At 40.8% G+C, this 21,809-nt stretch overlaps 1 protein-coding gene across 2 annotated transcripts in view; it reads left to right on the top strand.

Annotated features, from left to right (window-relative positions):
* The window catches only part of SH3GL2 (SH3 domain containing GRB2 like 2, endophilin A1), a 157,228-nt gene extending 136,366 nt beyond the window's left edge, over positions 1–20,862 (top strand). For both annotated transcript variants that reach the window (XM_048850882.2, XM_048850883.2), the window contains exons 4-9: positions 4,673–4,816; positions 8,353–8,486; positions 10,015–10,173; positions 11,680–11,783; positions 16,813–16,943; positions 19,365–20,862. In XM_048850882.2, coding sequence (XP_048706839.1) covers positions 4,673–4,816; positions 8,353–8,486; positions 10,015–10,173; positions 11,680–11,783; positions 16,813–16,943; positions 19,365–19,564 — 872 coding nt within the window. In that variant the 3' untranslated portion in view covers positions 19,565–20,862. The remainder of the gene's footprint in view (positions 1–4,672; positions 4,817–8,352; positions 8,487–10,014; positions 10,174–11,679; positions 11,784–16,812; positions 16,944–19,364) is intronic.
* Positions 20,863–21,809: the final 947 nt, after the last annotated feature.

A 21,809-nucleotide genomic window follows, 5' to 3' on the forward strand; every position in this document is an offset into this window, starting at 1 on the left:
CTCCCCCGAGCCTGCCCAACACTGCGCTGTCCAAGGTGCTGTTCTCCTTAGCTCAGGAGACAGACATTCCCCTCTGAAGATCTGGGAGAAACTGATGGCTTCTCTCCTGGGTTCCCTCGGCTCAGCACTGATTGGCTCCCCCACAGGCCCTCTATGATTGGCTGCCATTCTGTGCAGACACTCTGGCCTGTTGTAGCCCAGTCTTGCCTGGGGGATGGGGCACTGCCCCACCACAGTGTGGTAAGCTTGATTTTGCACTCGAAAGCTAACAAACTCTCACTTCAGGGAAAAGAGAGCATATTGTTAACAGAAGAGCAATGAATTTACTGAAAGGGAAGTTGGGTTTGAAGATATCACAAATGAAAAAAATAATTACAGAACTGCCTAACCATGAAAATAACCTCATGGGAGATTGAAGGGGACAAAAAATTAATATAATTAAAGGTCAGGGTTGAATTGGCTAACTTAAAAAAACAGTAATGAGGAAGGAATGTGACATTAGATATAAACAGTGAGAAATTGAAGCCGCTGGCAATGTTTGTTTTAAACTCTATTATGGCAGCTTTTTAAACTGATTGTTGTTCTTTTTTATATATTTCAGTGTTGTGAGTTCTCTGCCAAAGTGAATGAGATGTGAAGAACTGGTCTATACACACTGGAAAATTACATTGTGTTAGAATACAGTGTTAAACACTGTGCAGACACAGACTGTGTTTGTGTTTAGTATCATGTCAGCAGATTGTGAAATGTAGGAACATGGATTAATATGGATCCCTCTCTTGGTAGAGAATCAATTTCTTAATCTGCAGATCCAGGGTTCAAATTCCTTTACAGGTGACATGTTTTTGATCACAATGGTCCTTTCTGGCTTTATCATTGTATGAATTCATTAACATATTTGTCATGCTTGATTTCCTCTGTTGTTCATCTATTTGTCCCTTTCCCCTACTCTCCTTTTCATCTCCACATTTCATCATTCTTGTGATAAATGAAGGGGTGTAGCTCCCTTTTGTGAACACCTAGCCAGCCAGTTAACTGTAAAATCCCCTGTTAGTTTTCTACTTGCTTTACTTGTAAAGTGTTAAAAAGCCCATAGGTAAAAGGAAGGGAGTGGGCACTTGACCAAAAGAGCCAATGGGAGGGCTAGAACTTTTTAAAATTGGGAAAAAAACTTTCCCTTTGTCTGTCTGTGGTTGTTCTCCAGAAAGAGGGGACACATGGCAGCAATGCTATAAGGAGCTTTAAGCCAGGTATGAAAACCCATCAGATCATACCTAGAGACTACTCATTTGAAACTTTTAGGTTTGTAAGTAGATCAGAAAATGAAAGGGCTTGAGGGTATCCCACAGGGAGGAGTTCCCAAGTGCTCCTTCCTGGGTCCAAAGGGGTTTTTTGCACTTGAGTGGTGGCAGCATCTGCCCATCCAAGGTCAGAGAGAAACTGTGACCTTGGGAGTTTAATACAAACCTGGAGTGGCCAGTATTAATTTTTAGAACCCTGGCAGGCCCCCAGCTTCTGCACTCGAAGTAACAGAGTCAGGAATCAGCCTTGACAATTCTCTTCTCTGCTTTTGATCCCCCTCCCCCTACCTTCCTATCTGGCCAGAGTGTGCCCCCTCCTTTTATTTATTCTCATGTTTTTTCCCTTTTTCGTGTCTCCTTTCTCCTTTTCTTTCTTAAAAATATTCCCCTTGTTTCCCATTTAAATACACCTTACTGCCTCCTCTTTGTCTTTCTCTTCACCATTCCCTTTCTCGGCTATCTGTACTTTTTATTTCCTCATGTTCCAATATTTTCTCTCTTATCTTTCCCCCCTTCTTCTGTTTTCTCCATTATGTTCAGTTGTCAGAGCCCTCGTCTTTTCTTTCCCATAGTTCCCCAGCTTCTTTTCTTCTCCTCGCCCATCTCAGGATCATTAGCCGGGGGTAACATGAGGGCTAGCAGACTGCTCTTTTTTTTTTTTTTTTGGTATCCTGGCATCTTAAGGACCTGATTCAAAGCCCTTTGAAGACAATGGGAATCTTTTCATTGACTTCAATGAACTTTGGATCAGGTCCTAAGAGAATAAAGTGTTAGACATCTTCCAACCCAGCAATAGCAGAAGAATGCTCCCTTTTGTGGCATAGAGGTGGAGTGTGCTGTGGACACCTCATTAAAATTGAGTCTCTTTCATTGGATTGTCAGTCTTCTGCCTGTAGTTCTGTACAGTTTGGGACCAGAAAGCATCAAAAATTCAGAGTAGCATGGTACAGTGGCACTTTTGGGTAGTGAGAGGACTCTGCAAAAACATACACTATGCTAAAAATACACTACTCTTTCATAATGTTCTTCACAGGCAAAATATGTAGACAGGCAATTTCCTGGTTTTAGCACATAAATGGCACAATGTGAAAAGCAGCAGTCTCCAGATCTTCATTCATAGTATTTCCACTAAGAGTGAATTAAGCGAAGAGTAAAATACTTCTTGGATCCATTGTGCTTATGTACTGCTGTGGTGTCCAAATACTGAATAATCTGGCATCTGTGCCACAATACTGATGCACAACAGGGAGGATTACAGATGGCATGTCCTCCTTAATTTTGAATTGCTTTTGCTCTTCTGAATTTAAATCAGATCAGACGCATAGAAATATTCAAATGTATGTTTGTTTTGTGGTTTAAATTTTTTCCCTATTGTGCAATGGTTTACAATGGTACAGTTGCTTATCTATTGTAGCTGACAAAATTAGAAATATAATACAATATTAGAAATATAATACAATGTACCCTCAGTAAGTTTGCAGATGACACTAAGCTGGGGGGAGAGGTAGATACGCTGGAGGGTAGGGATAGGGTCCAGAGTGACCCAGACAAATTTTAGGATTGGGCCAAAAGAAATCTGATGAAGTTCAACAAGGACAAGTGCAGAGTCCTGCACTTAGGACAGAAGAATCCCATGCACCGCTACAGGCTGGGGACCGACTGGCTAAACTGCAGTTCTGCAGAAAAGGACCTGGGGGATTACAGTGGATGAGAAGCTATATATGAGTCAGCAGTGTGCCCTTGTTGCCAAGAAGGCTAACGGCATACTGGGCTGCATTAGTAGGAGCTTGCCAGCAGATCGTGGGAAGTAATTATTCCCCTTTATTCAGCACTGGGTGAGGCCACATCGGGAGTATTGTGTTCAGTTTTGGGCCCCCACTACAGAAAGGACGTGGACAAATTGGAGAGAGTCCAGCGGCGGGCAATGAAAATGATCACAGGGCTAGGGCACATGACTTATGAAGAGGGAACTGGGTTGTTTAGTCTGCAGAAGAGAAGATTGAGGGGGGGATCTGATAGTAGCCTTCAATTACCTGAAGGGGGGTTCCAAAGAGGCTGGAGCTAGGCTGTTCTCAGTGGTGGCAGATGACGGAACAAGGAGCAATGGTCTCAAGTTGCAATGGGGGAGGTCTAGATTGGATATTAGGAAACAGTATTTCACTCAGAGGGTGGTGAAGCACTGGAATGAGTTCCCTAGGGAGGTGGTGGAATGACCTCCTGAGGTCTCTTCCAACCCTAATCGTCTATGATTCTATGAAAGCACACTGTATATGCCATTCTTAAACTCTTTCTGCGGTGGCAGCATTCACCACACAATATGGGCTATTGAATTAGTTAATTTCTTCATCTTTATTTTTGTTTTTATCAATTCTGATAATCCAGGTATCTTTTTAAACAATCACTGTTTGGGCCGGGGGGGAAGGGAGGTAAGTTTTTTGCAACGGTGTATTGGAGGGAAATATGAGCTGTAACACAATTTCTTTTTCATATCAACCCAGGTGTCTTCCCAAAATCTTAGTAAAAATAACAAGGGGATTGCAGGCTTTTATATGCCCATATTTTCTGAGATAATATTTGATATATGTTATATTCAATAAAGAGAGAAAAACATATTACATCTAGGAAATATGGAGGACCAGATTCTGGCCCCTACTGCATCATCTTTGGCCATCCACTGGTGCAAAGCTGCTGCAGTGATCGCTTAACTGGCTATCTAAGGATTTCCCAAGAGTAGTAGGGCCAGCATAGTGGTTTCTATGCCCCCTCTTCACCACCACGGCTGCAGTATAGGGCATATGACTGGGCATATGGGAGTGTGACAGGGGATTTAGCATACCCTGCTGGTCCCCAGCTGCTGTAACAGCCTTTTGGTAAATGAGTCTAGATTGCACCATGAGACTGGACTGTTGCCCACTGACCTGAAGACTGGGAGAATGTAAATGGTTTAGAGCTTCCTTCATTTTCCCCTACCCTGAGATGCAATAGGTAACAGGGACTAGTTTCTAGACTGTTCCTGGGGCTTTTTTTGTTCTCTTGAAATCCAGTGAACATCCCAGGTCAAATTAAGTCACCTCTGATGTCAATGGCAAACTTCCTGTTGATATCAGTGGGGACAAGATTTCACCCCTTCTCTCCAAAAATTTGCTGAACATTGAGAGTGAATCTTCAATTTATCTAACATACGTGTTCAGTAGCAACTTCTATTGTACTTTGAACATGTTACAAGTAGCTTAGTAATTCTTCCTTTTTTTTTTTGAGAACACAAGGGAGCTCTCCCATACTCTACATATTGCAGTTTAAGATGCAGTACTTATACAGTCTATACCCCCACTTACTACCCTTTGATAACTCTGTTATTGGTCTGCTTGCAGCTTCCAGAGCTAAACTCAACATGATCAACACAATGTCAAAAATTCGAGGGCAGGAAAAAGGACCAGGCTACCCTCAGGCTGAGGCCTTATTGGCAGAAGCTATGCTGAAGTTTGCAAGAGAACTCGGAGATGAATGCAACTTTGGTAATGTGGTTTCTTCCCTTTAAATTATGCAAGTATATTAGTGCTTGTGTAGAGTAAGAGCTTTGAAGAACAGCCTGCAATAAATGCAAAGCCCAGATACTGTCAGACTGTTCAATTCCAAGCAGGCCTATGTCAATCAAGATGACGTAGATCCAATATCTTCCCAGGATGGGAAGTGGAGATTGTTTTCTTACTGGTGAAAGCCAAGCCATTTTCATTTGGGGTGATATCTAGATCGGCTTTATACTGCCTTACTGTGTACATTGTGATGATGCATTGTGACCAAAAGAGTTGAATGGTCAGAAGCTATACTATTATAGGGAGTTCATGTCCTCCTACAGTCATGCTAAAAGCTCACCTGTCCTCAGACTCCTTACAGGAGGATGTCCCTACCTTCACTGCAGATATGGAATAAAGGCTAACAACAAATAAAAATCCAATGTACAATAATGAGTTGAAAATGTTAATTCCTCTCACTCTACCTGGTCTTTTTGCTGCTACATTTTAGGGTACTAGTCCACACACTTTTCTCATTCATTATCCATCAAAACTCCCATTGAAGTCACTGGGAGTTTTGCTGGGTAAGGAATACTGAAGATACTTTTCATCAGTGGAGGTCATCTTCAGCCTAATCAGTGAGCTCACATCCACAACAGGTTCTTGTTGTATCTCCATAGCCCATTTGTGTGTAGCTCTGTGCAGTCAGTTATACACTAGCAACAGGTAGGTTGCTTGAACAATAGCTTGAAAATTCTCTTCTATTCTAAGCTTTAATAAAATTCTATTCCTGGACATGAAGACATCTGCAGAAGAAAGGTGTCTTCTGGTCTGGTTTAAACCTCCTAGACCCAAATTACCTACTAATTAATTTAGCAGCCATGGACTGATTCTGCTGAACAGTGCTGGCTTTTTTTAAAATCAGTTCTCTCTCTCTCTCTCTCTCTCATGCTAAATTTCAAACCATATTTTTAACAGATTGGCTTAATAAAGTGTAATCTGAACAAATTGCTGTGTAGGCAAAAGGCAGCCTCGCTATACCATAGGTTCCTACCTACTAATGCTGCTTCTAGGTATTAGTCATCATTCCTCTGGATGCCTAGAGCAGGCTCTCTGGTTATATGATATGTTGGTGAGGTCCTCTGTTTGGAAGACAAAGCTAATGACTGGGATTTGTTGTTCGGCAGGCTTACTTTTCTTGGTGTGCAGGTCCTAGTTTCATAAACAATTTATTTAAAATTAGACTCTCTTCCTCCATTCCAAGTATCAAACCAGGTTTGGATTGTCTGCTACTGCTTCATGGGACAGATCAGAAGAGTAGTTTTTGTGGACCACAGTTGTGGGGGAGGTTCAAAACCACTGGTGTTTGGTGGCTACACTGGGTGTGCAATGACCATCATCTCTCCCAGCAATAGGGCTGGACTCTTTCATAACAACTGAAGGTATTGGGAGGTGGGCTAAACTCCTTGACCTGCTGATGCATCACTGCCCCAAGGAAGCCTGGCTTGCTTATCTAGGATCAAAGTGAGGACATTAACCCCCTAGAACTTGTGCTGTTGCATGTAGCATGCGGATTCTTTCTAAGGAACCAGTCCTGCAGGGTATTAAGCTCCCTCATATCTTACTGAAGTCAATGAGAGTTGAGGGTATTCAGCACCTTCCAGGAGGCCCTCAGAATCTTTGTAGGACTGGGCTTTAGAAGAGCAGCAGTGTGCACCCTACAATTTCCCCAGCCATGTCCAGCATAGTAAGAAAGCTCTGGGAACATATATGTGGCTAACACTGCCCCAGACACAGTTTCTATTAGTAAGGACAAGTTTCATTCTTTAGTGCTCATATAGCTAGTGTCCCTTATTAAGGTTTCAGCTGCTTTGCTCTGCAGGTCCTAGTTTTGCACAACCAATTTCTTTGAGCCTCAACACCTGCATTTAATGTTAGGAGGAATTTTAAAAAATTTAGCCTTACCTTGGGAATAGCGTAGTGATGGTGCTGCAGTTTCATTTTAAAAGGAAATGATCAAAATATTTTTTGCTTAAAATACGATTTTTCTCACTATTGCTTCAAATATCCCTTTGGGAGGGCAAAACTTAAAAGCTGACTCTTTACTGAATTTGACTTTTTGATTTTCTTGATGTGACAGTTGTTTAAACTGGCCAAGTTTTGTTTCCTTACTGCTTTGAGGACATGAGTAAAAAATTTTAAAGGTGAATTGGAAGATATTTTACAAAAAAATACATCTACTATTAACCAGAACTGTTTAAGCCTGTAAACATTAAGAAAATGCACTGATAGCCCTAATACCACAAATAAATACATTGTGAAAGTAAAATAAATTCTTTACCTGCCCAGACCTGAGTTCAGAGTCCTGTCTTCCCCTTGTGAGAGAAAGGATGATAGAAAAGTAGGGCTGGAAGGGACTGCAGTAGGTCATCTAGTCCAGCTGCCTGCGCTGAGACCAAACCAAATTAGATGATGACACATCTAATACCAGATGTGACCCCCTAAGGAATGCAGCTCCCTAACTTCGCAGTTGGGATGTTATCCACTCGAGAGGAGAAGCACAGAATCCTGATCCCCTGAAAAGAGGAAGGCTTGTACTGTGGTTAGTGTATAGGAATGGGAGTTCAGACTCCTGTGTTCTTTTTCTAGTTCTGTCTTGGACTTCCTGCACGACACTGGGCAAGTCACTTAGGCTAACATTTTCAAAAGTGTTGATGGATTTTGCCTCCATTTTTGGGTGCTTAACTTGAAACATCTAGATTCTGATCTTCAGAGGCTCACCCTTCCAACTGACTTCTAGTGTATTCTGTTTATGAAGGTCAACTCTATATTACATTTTGAAACTGAGGATTTTATTGAATTAAATATAAAAATCAATAATATAGCCAGTACAGGGGATACCCTCTGCTTTTAATATTAATTTTATTTTGCACTGTCCTTAAAATCTGAATTTTCAGAGCACTGAATAATTCTTTACTGGGCTGTGAGTAATTGCATTTTAGAAGTTGTTTCTGGAGGTTTTGTCACTAGGATATCGTAAATTACAGGATAAGTAGTCAGTTTGTCAGATTGTCAGTATGATGATTCTGATAAAATGCTCAGCAGTGACATTGCTAATGATTTTGACATATAAATGGTCAGAGTCAACACACCCCATTTAAAATTAATAGGGCTGGTCAGACCTCTTGTAGAATGACTGTTTCACAGAATCTGCAGCCTACAGAAGACAACACTGCATCAGGTGTAGATGGTTTATCTCTGGCAGGTTTTCTTTTACCACCATGTGGGCCTTTGATTTATTTATTTCTTTTTTTAAAAGGAGCTTGGATTCTGAAGTACAGTTCAATTTCTGTGGCTGCAAAACTGTAACATCAATTGTGGCCTTCCCACAATGCCTCATTTTTCTGCCATGTATTTAAAACTGAAGATTAAATTTTATTCTTAATTGAGTTCTGTGTTTTGGCTCTGTTCTGTATTAATGCAGCACCACATCCCACTGTTTGTATTTAAGGTAAACTAGGCATACTCTTCTATTCCAGGCCCAGCCCTTGGTGATGTTGGGGAAGCTATGAGAGAGCTTTCTGAAGTCAAAGATTCTTTGGACATTGAAGTGAAGCAGAACTTCATAGATCCCCTGCAGAATCTCCATGATAAAGATCTGAGAGAAATACAGGTATTGCCAGAGATGGAGTTGCATGATTTTGGAAAGCCAGATAAATACCCTGTATATTTTCAAGACTCTTACTTCAGCTGTGAGGCTCGAGGTCTTTGTAAATCTCTAAAAGGCCTCATTTTTTCTCTTTGAATAATAAAAGTCAAATCAATTTTCTTCCGTTCAATGGCTTTCTAAAATGTTCAGGAGCAAAATGCCAACATTATTTTTAGTGACAAACTACATTGTCTGTCCTGAAAAATCCATTATTGTGCAGGCCTTGCTGCTGTATTCTAATTCTAGCATAAAACATTCACTTACAAATTATAAGTGATTTTCTAGTGTGCATTTAAATAATTTAGGCCAGTGTTAATGATGGCTTACCTAAGATCCAGATTTTGAATAGCTGCCTCTGAATTTGCACTTGTAGTTTTATATGCTTGGCTATTTGCGCCCACAAACTCCCCAGAATTTGAAACACAATCTTCATTTGCATGTGCAAATTAGGTAGTCAGCCAGTTACTTTATTTGCAGGTGGAAATGCTGTATATACACACACATTTGTTTTTTGCTGGTGCAAGTGATATCACACACACAATTGTCGGTATAAATTTGGGTCCCAATTCTGCAAACCCTTACACATGTGTGTAACTTCACACATGTGCATTCAATGACACCCCCCCGGGATAAAGTTAAGCATATGTGTAAGTGTAGAATTGGGGCCTCAGAAGGGTACCTTGACGTTTTAAAAGTTTGCTTAATGTTTGCTGAGTGAATCATGTCAGATCACAAGTTATTTCTTGTATTTTGGTAATGAAAACTAAAATACTCATGCTTTAGTTCTTTACTTTCTCAGCCCCTGGGCCAGCAGTGGCATTGGTAATCATAGGAATGGAAGGGACCTCAAAAGGTCACCTTGTCCAGTCCCCTGCACTTATGGCAAGACTAAGTATTATCTAGACCATTCCTGACAGGTGTTTCTCTATCCTGCTCTTTTAAAAAATGCTTTAGTGAACCTAATATGGAATTTGCTAACTACGTATAGTGACAGCAGTGATGTCTGGTAAGTTAATAAATCACTCGGAAATTAAGATGCACTGCTGATCTTGTGAGAACTGCAAAAATTATCCCCTCATCTGCACAGGGAAAGAAAACTAGAATGTAAAGAAAAAATTGTTCCTAAACTCCTGGGGGATATGCACAATATGCAGATAATTCTAGATTATAAATAGAACTATAAATTACTATCAGCTCTCATGTTTCTAGGTGTCACTGCAATTTGCCATTGTGTACTCTTTCTATAAATTACTTTGTGATGGAGCTGCTTTGATGTTTTGACATGAAATGCCATGGTGCTCCCTTTGAAGTGTAAACCTACCTTGCTTTTCTATACTCCTTTACTCCGGTAAAAGTGTTATGTATAGTAGATTGGCAGCATATATTTTCAACCTCTGTTGACTGACTGACTGTAGTGGACTTAAAGCAAAGAAAGAGGAGTTGGGAAACAGTTTCCATCATATATACACTATTTCCCTTTCATATTTTTCAGCACCACCTGAAGAAAATGGAAGGTCGACGCCTGGACTTTGATTACAAAAAGAAAAGACAAGGCAGGCTTCCTGATGAGGAGCTACGCCAAGCTCTGGAGAAATTTGATGAGTCCAAAGAAATAGCCGAGTCAAGCATGTATAACCTTCTGGAGATGGATGTGAGGAAATCTCTTATTTATGTTCTGAACCAAGTTTTGAAATGAGAGGAAGAATGGTCCAGCGGTGAGGGCACTAGACTGACTTTAAGTCCCTGCTCCACCACAGACTTCATGTGTGACTTCGATCTTTCAGCCTTTCTGTTGATCAGTTCCTCATCTGGAAAATGAGAATAATAGCACTTTCCTACCTCACAGGGGATTGTGAGAGACTCAGATATTATGCTAAAGGGGGCCATATAAATACCTGAGAGAGAAAAATTATTCCACTGTTAATATTTCATTCTCACTAACAGTTTAAGGTTATTTATGGCAAAAGAAAGAGTATTTCCATGATCAGAATTATATAAATGCTTGTCCACAAGTCATGATTTCCCATAAACTCTGGTACATGACTACTCAAACATGGCTTGGCAATGTAACTTCTGCTTATAGAATAGGTGAGACTTGAGCGTTATGCTGGAAAAATGAGTAGCATTAACTGAAACCAAAGAGACTGGAGTCTTTTTTCCCTTCATAAATAAGGTTGAAAACTGCAAAATCGAAAGAAGTCAATGTTACTCCTTCTTTTGGAGGAAAGAATTCCTCTAAACTGAAATATATTCTATTTATTTTCTATGCACTTGAATCTACAGATTCAGTGTTTCAAGTGAAATAGATAAATGAGTGGACTTATTTAGATTTAAATTCATACCCACTTTAAGGCCCCTGTATACTGCCAGAGCAGTGGAAAGGGGCTTTAATATATCTGAAACTATGTACATAAAAATAAATATAGCTGTCTTGGAGTGCATACAAGTGAAAAGGGTAACTGCTCAATACAGTCTGGATATTTTTTTTTATTTCACTAATTTTTCTATCTAGCCCCACTTGGCTAGTTTGTCTTGACCTAGATTGTATCATTCTGACACTGTCAAGAAGTTCTGTGGGGAGTCACATTGCCCCAGAGGGAGCACTGGGAGGCATTCTCCCTAAGGAAGAGACAGTGACTGCACTTCCACTACTTATACCTCATTTTGAGGGGCACTTTACTCTTTCCCTATGTGGCCAGCCAGCTCTACTGCCCTGTGTGTAAGGAAAGCAGAGCTATGGCCCTCGTCATTCTGCATGCCTCAAACTCAGGCTGCACAATGTGAGGGCAGGTTCCTTCTGCCGTCCTTCCTTATTGCCCTTTTCTCGTTCTTCTGTACGCAGAATTCTCAGAACGAGGTAGGTCTTGAGGCCCCTTGCACATGTGACTAAGCCCATGGAGGTGATCAGCTGAGAAAGAGCTGTAGCTGCAGGCCCCATATATGTGGCCTAGTGGCCTAACCATATGCAGTAACAAATAGATAAGCCAAGCTTAACTGGTCCCTAGTTATTATCTGACTTATAAAGAGGAGCCGAGATTACGGAGAGAAAGGAAAGGTACCTTTGCAGTGTCAGCGCGGTAATGTTCCGTGGAAGCTGTTTGAATAATGCTGCTCAACAGTATTGAACTAAGACTTGATTTTTCATGTTGATCCTCAGATTGAACAAGTGAGTCAGCTTTCTGCTCTTGTAGAAGCCCAGCTGAAGTACCACAGACAGGCAACACAGATCCTACAGCAAGTTACTGCCAAGTTGGAAGAGAGGTAACATTCACTTCTCATCAGACTCTGGAATTTACTCTTCTTACAAAGGCAAAATATGTGCTGGTTGTAAGACATTTAAAAGATCTTTTCCATTTTACAGTCATAACAGTGCTGTCATTTAAGACCGTTGCAAGTCTATGTTCATGTTGGCTGGAGACATTAGTAAGTAAAATCATGCACTTTTATTCAAGTGCTCCTGACTTAGGCCCCAATTCAGAGAAAAAACTCTCCTATTCAGTAAAGCATGTGCTTAACTGAAAGCATGTGCTTCTGTCCAGTTGAAGTGATGGGAGTTAAGCATATGTTTAAGTGCTTTTCTGGATGGATGGACTTAATCTGCTTTCAGGAATCAGAGCCTTGGCATGCATCAGTTTTGCATTGGCTTTCTAAAAAGTAAATGAGTTGTAAATTATCCTAATTGAAGGACAATATCTTTTTATCCTGTTCCCCATCACCCTGCACACACAGTGAACTCCATGACCCAAATGGGGTCTTGAGGATCCCCATGATCTGCCACCATTTGTACAAGGGTTGTCGCATTGAGTTTGCCCCGTTCCACTACTCCCCTGTGGCTGTGCATATCCTCTCAGAACTGACCGTGTCTTTTTACTGTTACAAACCTGTTGTTACTTATGCAGTTCTTTGCAACTAGATTAAACAGATTGGTTCCATTTGAAAAGAGGACAATTGCTGTTTAAAAAGAAAATCTCTCATCCACCCCCCGGTCCCCCCTCCACCCCACACACACTTTGGAAAACAGATCTGAGAGAAACTCAGATGATAACGCAAGGGATTTATTTGCCTTCTCTGGTTCCATTTAATCCTGAATGACTCTTCTCCTAAAATCTTGGACATGGAAGGAAGTGACCATAAATCTGAACAGCTGCTAATGTTAATATAGTGTTCTCGCACATTCAGTAAACTTAATACAAAGCAAAGTCTTCATGTTTTTTATTTTCTGCTGTCAATGCTATAAGTCTAGTTTCTAGTAACACTAGGCCTTGCCATTTCATTATTTGCTAACGCACACGTTTGCTAGCACACACATCCTATACTGTCCTGACTCCTACATTTGTCTTAGCTCAGTTGCAGCTTGAGCATAATGTACAGAACTTGTTATGGCAGTTAGACTGCTTGGCAGGGTGGTTTTGGCTGCAGTTTGCAGAACAGTGTAAGCAGCCAGCAAAGAAGGATTTCCAAGCCATTCTGAATGAATACTGTAATTCACGCATTGTGTAGAAGCATTAAAATGATCAGACATGTTGGGTCACAGTCCAGATGTTATGTTACAAGCACATGCCAAAGTGGACATGCCTCCTCTCCCTTTAAGACCCACAGCCAGCCAGCCTCTAGCCCAGTGCAGATCCCCCTCTGCTCTCTTCACATGTCTGGTAAATGTCTAGATTTTTTACCTTGTTTATATAACTGGTCAGGATGCTTTCAGCATCTCGAGCTCCTTGCACCAGTCTGGTCAGCAGCAATGGCTTAAATATGTTACTGTTCATCATCACCAGCAATAAAGATTCTGCAGAACAAATTATGCCTTGATTACACCTTTCCAGCCACATTTTCTAGCAGTTATGCCTCGATTACACCTGGGTTCGCGCAACCTTCACACCCATAGGCTTGTCCAGGTGTCATTAATGGCAGAGTTGGACCTATGTGATTTTTTTACTGATGGTGTTATGCAAGTAGCAAAGAACTGAAATGAATTTCCTGTACACTGCAAAGCAACCATGATGGGGGGAAAGCTTTTTACTTGTAAATGGAGCTGATTTGATACCCAGTCACTGAGAGACAAACATGTAATCTCTCAATGCCAATTTTACAGTCACTTTTCAAGATATAGCAGCACTTCCCATTGAAAAGGGTTTCATTTGGGAATGACACCTATCTGCCTCCCCTAGGTCACTCATTTTTCATGGCCACAAACCTTCTGGCTCCTAAAGATCCCATCGCTACCACCTCTTAATCAACCTGAGGTATTGGCACTGAAGAATGCAAAGCGGGCCCTTCCTACCTCTAGGGGCAAGGTGCACTTTCTACTCCCAGCCTCTTTCAGCCTGAAACAAGAACTGAGAGTCCAGCCCAGGTCTTCCAGTATTGCTAGCCCCAAGAGTTCAAAATCTATGAGTCAAGTCCCCAGCAGTCATGCAAGCCCCTATGATACTGGCTTAAACAATCATGAGATTTTAATGTCGCATTCTTTTTATTTTCCCGGTTTTCTGAGCTTTTGGGGTACACACAGGTCACATTTCCAAGCTTTCTGCTGCAACCATGTGGGCTAGAAATGTGGTTTGGTTTTGTTTTGTTTTTTAAATGAAAGCTGAGATTTCCATGAAATGACATCATTCCAGGAGCTGGGGCTGTAAGAAAAATACTGAACTTCATGATCCTTGCAATAAAATCATGAGAGTTTACAATACTGGACTGGTCTTTTCATTTTAATCTTAATGAAAAAATTAAAAACAGGCTTAGATCACACTTTTGAAGACACTAGCATGGTAGAGTTGTTTGGCCATCATTCTGGGAGCCAGTGCTTGTGAGTTCTTGTCCTAGCTCTGATGTTGGCTCTCTGTGTGGTTTTTGACATGTCACTAAACCTGTCTGCCTTGGTTTCACAATTTGAGAGGAAATGATACTTGCCTCCCTCACATGAGCTTTGTGAAGATTAATTAGTAGAGCTGATTGAGAATTTTGCATCAGAACTTTGAATTTTTGCAAAATATTAACTCCTCTCTATAAACTGGTCAAAAAAGATCAAAACTTTTTAATGACTTTTTTTATATATTTTCATCAAATTTTTGACCAGCTCTATTATTTAGTTAATGCTTTTATAGCACTCTGAAAAGGAAAAGACCTATCTGGGGCTGAGTAGTATTAATATTTTAAAGGGTGATCAGACCCTGGATATAAGAATCAGAACTGCCATAAGTGAGAGAGGAATTTTCAACAAAAGCCATATAGCAGACATATTAATATATGTGCTTTGTACCATTAGCACTAATGGCAGCAAACCTGGCTCAAACCAAAGTTTGAGCAACATTACTGAAACAAAACTCTTACTGAGTCCTATCCAAAGGTTTTTACTCTGGTATAGTTCCCAGTGAAGTCTCTGAGCTAACTCCTGAGAGGCACATAGCATATGCAGCTCCCATTGAGTCACCATCTTCCTGGATTTAGCCCCTGCCATTTGAAATTCTTTTTCGAGAGATTTTTATTTTTAGCAGTCAGAATCACAGAAATGTAGGACTGGAAAGACCTCAAAAGGTCATCTAGTCCAGTCCCCTGCACTGGGGCAGGACTAAGTATTAACTAGACCATCCCTAACAGGTGTTTGTCGAACTTGTTCTTAAAAACTTCTAATGACACAGTGCTGAGTGGAAAAATTACTTCATGTATCTGGCTTGTGATGCTCCTTCTAATACATCCCAGAATGATGTTTGCTGCCTTTTGCAATAGTATTACATTTTGGACTCTCGTTTCGTTTGTGATTCACTATAAACCCCAGATCTTTGTCTGCAATACCCCTTCCCAGGCATTCATTTCCTACTTTGTGTTTGCGCAATTGATTAGTCCTTCCTAAGTGTAATACTTTGCATTTGTCCTTAATGAATTTCATCCTATTTATTTCAGACCATTTCTCCAGTTTGTCAAGATCATTTTGAATTCTAATCCTGTCCTCCAAAGTGCTTGCAACCCCTCCCAGCTTGGTATCATCCACATACTTTATATGCATACTCCCTATGCCTTTATCCAAATCATTTATGAAGATATTGAATAGAACCGAACTCAGGACAGATCCCTGCAGGACCCCACTTAACATGCCCTTCCAGCTTGACAGTGAACCATTGATAAGTATTCTCTGAGGACAATTTTCCAACCAGTTGGGCACCCACCTTATAGCAGGTTTGACTAGGCTATATTTCCCTAGTTTGTTTATGAGAAGGTCGTGAGACAGTATTCAAAGCTGTACTGAAGTCAAGATATATCACATCTACTGCTTTCCCCCTATCCACAAGGCTTGTTACCCTGTCGAAAAAGGATATAAGGTTTTGACATGATTTGCTCTTGACAAATCCATGTAGACTGTTTACTTATCACCTTATAATGAAAAGAATCATTAATTGAGTTGAACAATGCATAACATTGCCATTGGGAGAATGGGTATCTATTGCAGTTGTGACCCCTTCTGTGAGATAATTGTCCCCATTTACAAATGAAATTACTTTGGTCTTGAAAATCAGTGTGGTAATCTCACCCTTATCCACCCTTGTTCTCCTCTCAAAAAGCAGCACCTTTGTTCAGGTGAGGCCCAGAAGTGGAACAGCAAAGATCTTGTGGGTCAGAATCAAGCTGAAGAGCTGGCTCAGAGATGCTTGTGCAGCACCTGCCCTCACTATATGTCCCTGAGGCTATGTTGTTTGTCCTTTCCTTTCGTGAGAGCCTCCGTTCACTATGGTCTTGTCCTAACTGCTAAAAAAAAAAAAAAAATGTGCGTTTAACCTGGAAGTATCTAACATGCATGAGCTATCCTGAAGTGAAAACACAGTGAAGAATAGGCACTTCAGTTTTACGGTGAAATAAACAGCCTTATACCGCTTGCAGGGGTTGACCTTGGTGAGCTTGCCTCACAGCAAAAATGAAAGTACCTGGTCTTCGCTGTGTTTTTACCTCAGGATAGGTCACCTGTGTTAGTTATCTGGAGCTAAAAAATGCACCTTTTGTAGCCATTGAAGACAAGGCCTATGAGTCAAAGGCAAACCAGTCTAATATGCTAATTCATAATGGGAGAGAAAATTAGCAGCCCCACACAGTGATGTCAAATGATGTGCTTTTTGTAGTGCAGACTAACCTAGCAGCTGGAGGCCACTCCATATACCAAACTCTGTTTAGTGTGGCCCAATACTGAGCCTGAACTTCAGCCTTGCAGTAAAGGAAGAAAAACCTCCATCTTTTACTAATCTCAGTGTGTGGTCTGTTGACAAGAAACTAGCTCTGTATATTTAACTTTCTTCACATTTTTCAGAATAAAAGAAGCATCAACTCAGCCCAGAAGAGAATACCAGCCAAAACCCCGTATGAGTCTTGATTTTTCCAGTGGTGAGAATACCCAGTACAATGGAGGGATATCCCAGACCAGCACCCCAAAACCAACAGGTAAAAGGAATGAGGAAGGAGAATGTAGTCTTGTCTGTCTGAATCTTTTGCTATGATGCAAAAGCATGAAGTTCACTTTTTCAGCTTAGCTTTCCCACAACCAGAATACAACCAGCCATAGTGAAGGGTGGAGGGGTAAAGGTATAAGGGAGAAGAGGGCAAAGCTATTGAAACTAAACTATCAATTACACTAAAGGAATTACTCCAATGGCCAACTCTGGCACTGTTCTCTTTATAAAGGGCTCAGATACTATGTTGTTAGGTATAGTACAAGCACCTAGAGAGGAGGATGATCCATTTTATTAAATATGTGGCTTAGTGGCCAGTGAGTCCATCAATCACAGCATCCTAAAGGGATGGTGTCACATAAAATTTTCCTTAAAATTTAGATTTTGTAAAAATGGATACTTAGAAAACCTAGAGGTCAATTGAAAGATTTCCATGAACATGTATCACGCTGCTCCCCCCTTTTTCCCCCACCCAAAAAGCACTCCTATGCAGTCTTTGTAACTCAGATATTTTAGCTGATCTTGAAAGTGAAAATGACTATGAACAAAAGTGGAACTGATGTTCATTGTTCAGATGAGAGAAATGCAAATTAAACAAAGTGCATAAACAGTGACAAATGTCTTATTAGTAACTTAAGTAATTGCTTTGTTTAAAATGTTCACATGTTAAGATGACATCACTTTGCTCCTTACAGGAATACTTTGTCATCACATGTCATTATGATAAGGGGCGTTCTCTCTCCCTGAACCCAATCTTGCAAGGCCCTGAGTACCCTCTACTCCCATTGACACCAGTGGGAATTGCAAGCACACACCACCTTGCAGGATTGGATGTTTTCTCCCCCTAGTTCTGTAATCAGGATTTCCTTCCTCCCCGTCAGATCTTGATGTGCATGTTTGACATCCTCAATGTGGATGCACAACACCACCTCCATTTTGTATTCTGTAACAGCAGCTAGAAGCTGCCCTGTAATTTCAAACACCCCTCCTCACCCTCACAGTGCCAGAGGGGATGAGATACAGATTCCTAGTGCGTGAGTGCAGCCTGTGACTTACTAATGCTCTTCCAGTCATGACACTAGCTATTTTTTCTTCACTTTTTTTTTTTGTGCTGGGACTAGGACTGATGTGATGTAAGTTTACCTCTTTTCTGCTACAGAAACAGAAATTCAAAAAGAGTTAAATGCAGATGATGCTGTATCTTCCACAAACTAGATTTTTCTCTCAGGGTAGATACTGGCATTTCATTCGGACACTTTGCTAAGAATAGGTTGCCACGGTTCCTCAGTAGGAGCCCCATCATGTGAATTGCTGAGCACCTCCAGAGAGTTTAATGCTTTGAAAGTTGTAGAATAAGAGGCTCTTCAGAACCCACTTACCACAAAAATGAGAATGGGAGAGAATTGGAAAAAAAGAGTCTCAAGCACTTAGGCCTTGTTTACATTTAAAAGTTTTGCCAATATAGCTGTACAGGTGTATCTATACTGCCATCCCTCCTAGTGTAGATACAGTTGTACCAGCAAAAAAACAAGTGCTCTTGCTTGTATTGTTTATGCTAGTTCCCTCAGTGACATGTCTACAGTAGAAAATGCTCTACTGGTATAGGAATCCCAGTTCTTCTTGGCATATGTGCAATGTGCTTCAGGTGGCACATGACCAGGACTCATCACTGAATTTGGTCTGCTGGTTGGATCATTAGCTTCCCCAGCTTGGGCTGGGTCCTGATGGTGAGTGTGACAGGAACGCTGATCCATGCCCACGAGGAACTCCAGTGTACCATATAAGTGCTCCTAGTGTGGACTTATCTACCCCTGCAAAGCTGTGCTTTCTGTCTGTATAGTAAACCAACTGTCACCGCCCCCCATGCCCTGAGTGAAAGAAGCTATTAAAAGTGAAGTTTTGCCAGTATAACTGTGTCTATACTAGGGGCTTCTGCTGCAATAACTATGTTGCCTGGGGATCACACCTCTTCACACTCCTGACGAACATAGCTGTGTTGTCAGAAGTCTGTAGTGTAGACATGGTCTGAGCTATACCAAGAAGAGTACTTTTATGTCAGTATAACTGCAGCTACATTAGGACTTTTGCTTTGTCATGAAAAAAATCACACCCCAAACTGACAGAGTTATGTTGGCAACACTTAAATGTAGACCTGGCTTAGCTTGTTATTTCTGGGGTTCTAGAACACCCAGTTAGCAAAGCTTCAGATATGGGAGTTTGAGAAGTACCTGTACCATAAATTGATCTCTGCGTTGAGGGCATTTTATTAGTTCTAGTTTTGGATGATGTCAAGGAGCCGTAAATGCAATGGGAATTGTAATAGAAATGGTGAAACATGCTAATGATGATAACCAGGAGAGTCTGTAGTTACCAAGATTTCTAAGCACTGTTTCATTGTGTCCCTTCTTTTTAGGTATTCCAATGGATCAGCCATGCTGCCGAGCTCTGTATGACTTTGACCCTGAAAATGAAGGGGAGTTGGGCTTTAAAGAGGGTGATGTCATTACCCTCACTAACCAGATTGATGAGAACTGGTATGAAGGGATGCTTCATGGCCAGTCGGGCTTCTTCCCTATCAATTATGTGGATATTCTGGTACCTTTGCCCCATTAGGATGGCTGACTCACCACCTCTTGACCCAGATAGTCATGTTGATACCACTGCTTTCAAACTGCTGCTTACTACACCTCACAAGTACAAACTGCAGTGGTTGAAGTCATCAAGCCCCACTGAGCATCTCGGGTTTACGTGTTGTTATGAGGCATAGTGGTGATGCGTGGTATCTTCTGAGGCAGCACAACGTGGCATGCGGATTTGTATGCTATGGTGTGCCAGCCCGCGGTAACCAGAGCCATTGTTTGTATAGTATTGGGGAAACAATGGCAAGCAAAAGTGATGACTCAGTGAAGTAGAGGAAATCCAGTGTGTTGTTGGGAAGATAATGCCTATCACCACTGTATTACTTTTAAGTCTTAGTTCTTGATAAAAAAGAGGGGAAAAGTTCTTTACATTTCATCTTTCCCTTCACAAGGATACGGCTCACGCAGGTCTAATATTGACTCACCAGCACTGTGTCTTCTGATCAAAATGATTTAGAATCAGTTACTGTTCTCAGCGAGCCAGTATAATGTTGACCTTACAGTTCCTCTGAAAGTGAGCTACTATTGTACTGTGTGTGCTGCCTACCTGCAACTGGTTTTATATTCTGGATTGTTAATAACAAGCCTGTTCAATCTTCAGGTAAATTGCAAACTATAAAAAGGAAAAGGCCAGTAATAAAGAGCTTGGGTTACAAGCCAAATGTGTCTGCTGTTCAGAAACTTTGAACACAATAAACAAAATGCCAGCAAGAGGGCAGGGTGGGGAATAAAACTGTCATAACTGTTATGTATTTCATGTAAAGTTTTGGCACAAAATCACATCATTCAAGCACTGGGAGCCTTCAGTACACTCATACACGGGGAAAAACCCAACAACCAACAGTCCTTTTTTATTTTTGTCTACTTTGTGTTTTTTGAACATCATTTGTGCATATTCTGCCCTCAATGAGGACTAAATAAAATTAATTTTTGTGCTGAGCAATTAAAGACTTGTGGCCGTATACGCAAAAATGTTTCCCATAAGTTTAGTTCGTTCTTTAATCTTCCCCACCCTTCCAGCATTTTGTGTGGACAGTGCTGTGCCTAGCTTATCAGCATTCTTTTTGTAACAGTCGTAAAAGTTCTATTAGTTTAGTTATCCAGAGTTCTATTTATCTAAATTGTACAGACACTTTCAGAGGTTGAATGTGCTGCTTTGGATGTGCCACTTCAGTACTGGATCCCATGAAATGAAGGCAATCCTACTGCTTGATGTATAAACTATATTGTGGAAAGTATTGATATTTCAAATAAATAATGCTGACAGAATAACCAGAATGATGCTGTGAATTAATTTTCTCTTTGTATAAGAACAATGGTTGTGCTAAGTGCCGGTTCATTCAGTGTCTTATTTCAGAAAGCGTATTCATTAAAAGTGAGCGGCAATCCTAAAGCATAAAATTCCCTTTATTTTAGTATTATCAGACCCCAACACTGCTTCTATCAAAGTCAATGGGAGCGTGGTCAGAGCAGGGTCAGAGCCATAACTAGAGTGATCCAAGTAAACAGGATAAGACAAGCTATCAGCCTATTAATAGAATGTCATGCTCAGTGTGATGCATCAGCCTGCAATCTTCTGGAGACACAATACCTATCATTAAAGGCTGCGGATTGCAACTCACCTACTAAGGCTTAAAGACCAGGTGAGTTCTGATTTCTTTCTTTTATTTCAATATTGTGTTTCAGAGTCTTATTTTTAATAGTCTTTATTTTTATTCAGTTGCTTGCTGTGTATATATATATCTGTATGCACGCTAACAAGAATCTTACAGGCTAGCGGCTCACTCCTCCTCTCAGATGCAGCTCTCATTAATTTTCCTAGGAATAGATGAGGAGTAAATAAGGGCAAAATTCATCTCTAAATATGTTCCCATTCATAATTGTACCCTCCGTTTCACAGCTTCTACATCATCTGTGCTACCAGATCAGCTGCCCACAAGCAGAATGATGCAGACCAAATTGGTGTCAAGTTAGTATAACTCATCTCAGGCGTTGCATTTATGATGGACATTTTTAAATTAAATAAAAACAAATGTACATCATACAAATCCCTCACCCATCTTCCTACACCCACCGACTCCCCACTGAAAAAATAAGGAAGCTTTGCAAAACACTGACAGGTGTTTGTCTAACCTGCTCTTAAAAATCTCCAGTGATGGAGATTCCACAACCTCCCTAGGCAATTTATTCCAGTGCTTAACCACCCTGACAGCAAGTTT

This window comes from Caretta caretta, chromosome 5 (assembly GCF_965140235.1).
Source record: "Caretta caretta isolate rCarCar2 chromosome 5, rCarCar1.hap1, whole genome shotgun sequence".
In the NCBI taxonomy this organism is placed as follows: Eukaryota; Metazoa; Chordata; order Testudines; family Cheloniidae; genus Caretta; species Caretta caretta.